The sequence below is a fragment of the Pinus tabuliformis genome, chromosome 7 (genome assembly GCF_031772625.1).
Source record: "Pinus tabuliformis cultivar Carrire ecotype Pingquan chromosome 7, CPIR1, whole genome shotgun sequence".
NCBI lineage: Eukaryota > Viridiplantae > Streptophyta > Pinopsida > Pinales > Pinaceae > Pinus > Pinus tabuliformis.
The window spans coordinates 898,013,748-898,021,886 of record NC_142293.1 but is presented as its reverse complement, the minus strand read 5'-3'; the positions used below and the strand labels follow the sequence as shown (position 1 = coordinate 898,021,886).

Genomic DNA, 8,139 nt, shown 5'->3' with positions numbered 1-8,139 from the left:
TTTGCATCATGTCACATAATTCAATTTAACAAATTTTACATCATGTCACATACCCATGTAAGCAAAAAAAAAATTCTTATTGGAACTAAACAATATACAAATATGTACTATTACGTTGACAAATTGACAAGTTCTGTACACCTTACATAATTCCTACTTATCTGCATATAACTATAGCTGCATATAACTATAGGTAATTCAAATATTTGATTTTATGATTTAATACAATTTATCTCGCCTTACGATGATGGTGAGAGGAATAGTAGCCGCTTTTACTCAATTCCGACGAGTTTCACTTTCCGGTGACTGTTTATCTCTGCAATTAATCTTCTGGGCAACATCACTGCCCAGGCATGGCAGTGGGATGAATCTGGATTCCTGCATTTCTCTCTAGCTGGCACTCCTGGCCTTGATACTCGTTCTTCATCTATGGATGCTATTACTAATCACCATCGGACAGATGAGGTTGTTTGCATTTTCTGATGCCTCCACTGCATGTCTATCTCCACGACATAAACTGTGCAGGGTTATTGTTACTCCTTCGCGGTGAGAATGGTTTAATGCTTTGTCTTTTATTTTTCCTTGGCATGGCTATTATGTGTGTAGTTAGAGGGTTTACTTCTCTAGTTGATGCATTTGTTTGTCGATTGGCCTGGCCTCTGCAAAATGGTGGATTTCTACATAATGCACAGCCTTACGGGAACCTCCCTAGGCCCGTTTTGCGTCTCAGGTAAGATTTCTTTCTTAAACCTAGGGTTTTAACTTATTGTTTATGTTTACCTTTCTTGGATAAGTATCATTGTTTAACCTTATGGTCTTTTATTCTAGCGAGGTAGAATTTCTAGGTCGCAAGGAGGGGAAAAGCTAAAGTTTGGACTTCCAAAGAGACTCTCACATCTGGAATGAAACTATCCAGTCTTTATACCGAGTATTGTGCTTTAGCTGAAGGCATTCCGCCTATTTGGTAGCTGTTGTAGTTAGCCATAAATTATTTAGGGAGAATCTTGTCTCTGAAGCATCTTTTGAATGTAACTATTAAGGGTTTTTATTACAACTGGGTTTATAATATAAACTGGGTTATATTGCGAACTGGGTCTACCCTAAACCCTCATTGGCTTAAGCTAGTTGTAGGGTAGTGGTAGACCCTAGCTGTGCGGTTCGCATTTTAGTTTGTTTCCTCGTCCTACCTCTGGACTATGGTTAAATGGAGACGAGTTTTTCAGTCTCAAATGTTAATTTATGAACTATTTACTATCATGGACATGTCGTTCTCATTTTGCTTAGATTATCTATTTTTGACTCAAATTTGTACTGGGTTGGCTTATTCTCTGCGTAATAACATGGTTAAGGAAGTTTGCATCCTAATTGTTTCCATGGTAATTTTACTTCAGTCTCATTTGTCTACTGTGTAATAATTTTGTTTACGGAATTACCAAGGCCAGTTGCTAGTTAATGGCCGAGTGCGACAAGTTCTTAGTCTGTGGATTAGAAATGGATTTCTTACCTGTTCTTTAATGGATATCAACTGTTGTCCACTGTTGTTTTGTTTATTGAAGGACTGTCAGTTTTAACTCTTCTCTCGTCGAACACTGTATCTAGAATTTTATGTTATTTGTTGGAATTGTTGAAATTTATTTCATAATGAATTTTCGTTAAATCCACACATCTCTCAATATTCTGGGTTTGGCCGTGGTAAAGATATTCGAGGGAATCTTAACTTTTCGTGAGAAAGGAATTCAAGGGGGTTAATGTAGCTTACTCAGTATCTACTGTTGTTTTATTGTTCCTTAGATGGCTACTGTGAATCACTCATTATTGTACCTATACAATACAAAAGTATACTTATCTGAATTATTGTTGAATTCCAGACAAGAGCTTGCTACCAAACTTTGGCTTTAGTTGCTCCTTTCCTCCCAACCGTGAGACCGCCTTGACGAGATGTCTCCCCCTGAGCTGTTCCTCCCCTGAGCTGTTCCTCGCACATAGGAACTGTCTTTGAGACTATAATCTCTCATAAAACAACTATCTGGTCCCAACCAGACTTAGCTCTGGAAATCTGCCTAACCCTTGAGCACATAATTCTCTTTTCAATACTTTCTCTTTTTCTCTCTCTTGATCTCAGATACCCCTATCCTCTTGATCTTTCTTGAATAAATCTTCAAGAAATTAGTTAGGGACAAGTAACTGTCAATCCTAACTACTTAACATGTGAAAACAATATTTACATATAACTGTTATTCCATTCATGCATAACTTAATTTAACAAATAGTTTTATAAAATAATAATAATAATCAGTTTGTTTAGTTCTGCAGTAATGGAATCTCAATAATAATTATACATATTTTAAAAAAAAACTCAATTAGTAAATTTTGTTTTGAAGATAATATGTAATATAAGATTGGAGATTTCAATTTCACAAATAATATATTCAAACACCTAACAATTATAGTGGTAAAAATCTGAATAAAAAACCCAAACTACCCAAACCAGTTAGGTAAAAATCTGAATAAAATCCGAAACCTAACCAAACCAGGCAAGCTAACTACCGATTATTTTAATTACCAAACATATTTAAACAACTAAACATTATAGTGGTAAAAATCCGAATAAGAAACCCAAACCCACCCAAACCAGCCAAGCTAACTGCCGATTTTTTTAATTACCAAAAAAGCAAAAAAACAAAACCAAAATACACTTATAAGAAACAGACCCAGTTACCTTATAAAAAAAACCAGCCTAATTGTCATTCCTTTAATTACAAAATCAAAAGTAAGATACACTTATAGTATTGGTCTCCATCTTTGCTGCGTTTAGAAGATAGGAGATCTGCAGAGAGGGCAACTGTAACTTCGATATCCAATCCACTTGTCCAAGCATTCCATATGAAAAACATGCCCACATTTACCAAGCCGCCGGGTTCGATCAGTCGGCCAGAAATCGTTGAGACAAACAGCACATGTAATATCTCCCTCCCCATCTGCTGCGGAGCTGCAGTATTCAACGACCACCGGCAAATTCTCACGGATGATCCCATGGTTGTCAATGGTGGAGGAAGAAGAAGTATTAGTAGTGGTGGTTGAAGGAGTTATGGGCCACAGGGTGACAACATCAGGAGGGCCTGCAGAATATTGATGAGCTTCTTCCAAAATCCCAATTCCACGAAGAGGGCTCACAATCCAATTCAGCAAACGCGTCCCGAGTGTGACCGCAAAGACGAGGACGAGCAGCAACCTCGGGACGCGCGGGGCTGAGGACTCTGCATCGTCCCATGAGTAGCCAAGACCTACTGCGTGCATCGTATCCTCTGCTTTGCTGAATTACGTTTGCGATGGTGGAGCTGCTTCTGCCAACAAGTTTTTAGGTTTTGAACGTCAACTCAGCTAGTAATACTAAAGTTACCAACAAATAACAACACATCACGTGAAGACTTAGGTGAATGTGAAAATTTATTTGGTGCACATAAATTTAATTTTTCCACATTAATAGTGTTGCACAGTGCACTAGCTAAATGCGTTGCATCTGCATTTTTACGAGGACAATTTCAAAATAAAATTTAATTTTTCCACATTAATAGTGTTGCACAGTGCACTAGCTAAATGCGTTGCATCTGCATTTTTACGAGGATAATTTCAAAATAATGGGAAAATTTGTGGTCAAACGAGTAGTGGCCACCACCGGCCACTATCTTTCCTCATATTTTAATGAGGCGGAGGAGTTGCTGGGAAAATTATGGAAATTCTAGTTATATTTAGAGAAAATCCAGCAAGAATTTTTGTAAATCTAAGTTATAGTTGTTAAACTTCAAAATTTTAGGTCTTTTAGACGTTTTCGATGGTGCTGAATCCATTTCTGCCATCAAAAACACGTTTCAAACACTGCCTCTACAAGATTTTTTAAAATTTTCTTGCCCAGATTCCGACCACTTTTGACACAATTCCTAGCGTCGTTATACGACTCCCTATCAGGTTGAATGGTCATTATCATTTCAAGAAAATCCAGCTACTAAGAATTATAAAAAAAATAGATTTTGAGACAGATTTTTACTCTCTCAAATACTTTTGGATTTTAAACTATTATCTATGAGTATTGCACCATTAACTCATTTCATTTCTTTACCTCCTCACTACAAAAACTACATTACACTATAGAAGCTAAGTTACAAAAGCTATTAACCAAAAATATTAAATTGGACCATTAACTCATTTCATTTCTTTAGCCCCTCACTACAAAGACTACATTACACTACAGAAGCTACGTTACAAAAGCTATTAACCAAAAATATTAATTTTAATTACTATTGAAACAATATAAATGAAAACAAAACAAAATATTATTAAATTTATATAAAAATAAAAAATCTTATATTTAGATAAGATTATTATTATTATGTAAACACTCAAGGGCCATGGGCAGGGAGCGACTCTTATATCCAACCTTATAGCAAAGTTAATGCGGCCTGACATGGTCGCTCGATAGTCCGATATAAACGGAATTTTTTTTCCATAATCATCAAGGCGCGCGTGTTATATCTGGATATCGAGTGACCATGTCAGGCCGCATTAACTTTGCTATAAGATTAAATATAAGAATCGCCCGGGTACTATTAACATCCTTTCATCCTCGACGCATCTTCTCATCTTCAATGAGAATTTGTGTGTAGTCAAATGAATAGAAATAGCATGGTGTGCATCAGCGTGCCAGGCCTGCACGGAAGCGCTAACATCCTTTTATTATGTACGCCTGCATGCATGGTGATATTAACTTCTTTTCATCCCCGGCGCATATTCTCATGTTCAGCGAGAATTTGATTCATTGTACTCAAACGAATAGACATCACATTGTGTTGCCATCAGTGGGCCAGGCATGCACGGTGACGAAAGCACTAACATCCTTTCATCGTCAGTGGAGTGTTCTTAATTTATTCGATATATGTCCAATCAACATTACGATTTCATTAAGAAACTCCAAAGAGGGTCCCTGTGACACATGATCAAGCCAGTCATGTTGTCAGTTGACTTATATACTTCCCTATGTCTCTCTGCAAAGGGAATCTAAATTTGCATATCTATTTCTATGTGTCTCTATCATCCGGGGAATCTAAATTTGCATATCTGATTAGCTACAGTGTTGGAGAGGTGAAAAGAGATAATGTATTTCACATCAATCTATTAATTATTACTCAATAATATTTTTTTAATTTTTTTGTTAATCAGATTTTAATTCCGTAATATTGATGATTCAAAACTTATGACAATGGCCTTTTAAGATTTGTTGTACCTTAATTAGATTTTAATTCCCTCAATATTAACAACTCAAAATTTATAACAATGACCTTTAAGACTGGTTGTACCTTTAGCATACAGTCAAGAAGAATAAACAATATGACATATCTTGAATTATTGGTTTCCACATTCATAAATCTTGTAAAAACCAGATAGTCATTGTAATTGCAAATGAACATTTGTTCCTTTCTTGCATAAAAAATAATGAAGTGATGTAACATCAAACCATGCACACACAACACACAACAAGGAAGCCAAAATATATCTCAATACATGCTTCAATTGCAAATGAACAGTTGTTCCTTTCTTGCATAAAAAATAATGAAGTGATGTAACATCAAACCATGCACACACAACAAGGAACCCAAAATATATCTCGATACATGCTTTCAATCATTAATGGCGAAGACCTTCTAACCTAAAATACATTTGTACAACCATACTACTAAATTGCATCCCTTAACACCTCATACTAGAATGCTTCATACTTCATCTTTAAAATATAATAAATTTCCCTTAAGAATTAAGGCTGGCTTGGGGAGGTGACAATGATGTTCAACCAAGGCCTTTATTGAATATTTCTCCAACCATCCATGACAATTGAACACCAATAAAAAAACCCATAACTTCCTAAAGCTTTCCATTAAACCTGGTATCCTTGACACCTGTCTATCTAACAAATTTTCCCTCTTTAGTGTAACTAGGGAGTTCAAATGATAAGCTAACAATAATACCTTAAAAAATGGGTAACATTAAATGATATTCTATTTGCAAAGAAAAAAATTTCCTTCTTTAGTGTAACCAGAGAGTTGAAATAATAAGCTAACAATAATACCTTAAAAAATAAGTAACATTAAATGATATTTTATTTGGAAAGAAAAATTTACCCACTACATCGTCTACCTCTTTCTTACATTATTTATTGAACATCTCTATCTCAACAATATTATTGCTTGAATGGTGTTACTAGAACTCAACACCACCCTGCGCGCCCAACGCCTTGATCATGGTCATTTGTTTCTCATTGAGATGAATCAATTGAGCCTAGAACTCTTTGTTTTTTTTAAATAGAAAAACTCTCCTCCTCCTTTGTCTCTACAATAATAGTGCCACCCATGGAAGCCATGGAGTCATTTCAATTCTTTAGGTAAATTTTAGTGTCACTAACTTTAAATAAATGTTTACAAAGGTTGAATAATCATTACCTTAAATTGTTAGTTCTTTTTCTTCTTATTTTGGGTGAACTTCTTGAAAATTTATGAGAATGATTTCTTTACATGGATGACATTGGAATCTAAGTTTCCAATTTTATTCTTGAAAAAATACTTCATTAACTTCATGCAAACTATTACCAGTATAGATCTATTTTAGCGAGGGATCTACCAGGAGAGCCTAGAGGGATCAAATCTCAAACTTGAAAAAAGATTTACATGTCAAGAGATTTAATCCCTTTTTACTTTTCCTTTCGAGCATTGAAATATTTTACTAAGGTAAACATTAATACGCACATAATAGAGAGAGATAGTTCATTCTGAAATATATTAGTTAATATAGATATTCAAACAATTTATTTAAGTTCTATATTGAGAAATTTATAAGAGAAATATAATAATTTTTTTAATTACTTTGTCTCTATAAAGTTATATAAAATTATATTATCTAAGATAGAAATGGAGATATTTTATTTATTACTCTAAGAGTGAAAGTGAAATATGGAATGATGAATGACTTTTGGTTTTAAAACTTCCCAACACCAAGGCCACATGAAGAATTAGAGTATCAACGATAGAAAATTATGAACTTGAGCAAACAAAAGTTGAGACAGCGAATAGTGAACAACGAACAACTAGGGTTGCAGGTTTCCGAGCACCATGGAGGCGCGCAAAGGGGGGAGCTCCACTCCCTCCTACAGGCAAGCAATGGCCAGTAGGGGCAAGAAACCTTTAGAACCTGTCAAATGACCTACAGGAAATAGGGATAAGAATATGGAAGGGGATCAAAGGTCACCAGACCAAGAGACGAAACAGCACGAAAGATAAGGAGGAAGAAGACAAAAAACAGGGATTAGAAAACAAGGCACAAAAGGGGCCCTGCAAACCCAAAGTTGAGCTCACTCCCAGAGTTGTTTTAAATGATCCTACCCTGCAGGTGCACAGAGATCACATGCGGACCTATGCTATCATTTGTAAATTTATGGGATTATGGCCCACTGAAAAGGCACTACAAACATGGATCAAATATCATTAGAAACCAAAAGGAAGCATTGACCTACACCTTGGGTCAAAAGGATTCTTCACTGTGGTCTTCACAGATATTGAGGATAAAGACAGATTGTTTGAAGGAGGACCCTACTTCTATGCAGCAACGGGCCTCTATATGCAGCCGTGGATGATGAATTTTGTTCTGGAGAGAGAGACTTTTACCTCGGTGTCGGTCTGGGTAAGACTATACTCCCTTCCTCTTGATTACTGGCAAGAGGAATCATTATTTGCCATAGGAAACAAACTAGGACATTTTGTCAAAGCCTATGAAGCCACCAAACGGCGAAAATACACCTCCTTCACTAGAATATGTGTTGAGATGGATCTTTCAGGAGCCCTACCAGACGAGGTCATCCTGGAAGTTTTTGATAAAGAATGGGTACAAACAATAGATTACGAACATATTCCCTTTAGATGTCACAGATTCCATGAGCATGGGCACCTTTTTAGAGATTGTCCCCTTAGCAAAACAAAGAACAAAGACAAAGAAACCACTATGAAAGATACTGAAAGCTTTCACAAAGTGGGACACAGAGGAAAAGGAGGCAAAAGGGGGCCAAAACAACAACAAACAGAAAGAAAACAGGCCAATCTG

The 8,139-nt window shown here is 36.0% G+C and overlaps 1 protein-coding gene across 1 annotated transcript; it reads right to left on the bottom strand.

The window, feature by feature from the left end:
* Positions 1-2,811: 2,811 nt before the first annotated feature.
* Positions 2,812-3,297, bottom strand: LOC149250512 (RING-H2 finger protein ATL2-like). Its single transcript, XM_089453678.1, has one exon. The coding sequence runs from the start codon at positions 3,295-3,297 to the stop codon at positions 2,812-2,814; it is 486 nt and encodes a 161-aa protein (XP_089309804.1).
* Between the last annotated feature and the right edge of the window lie 4,842 nt (positions 3,298-8,139).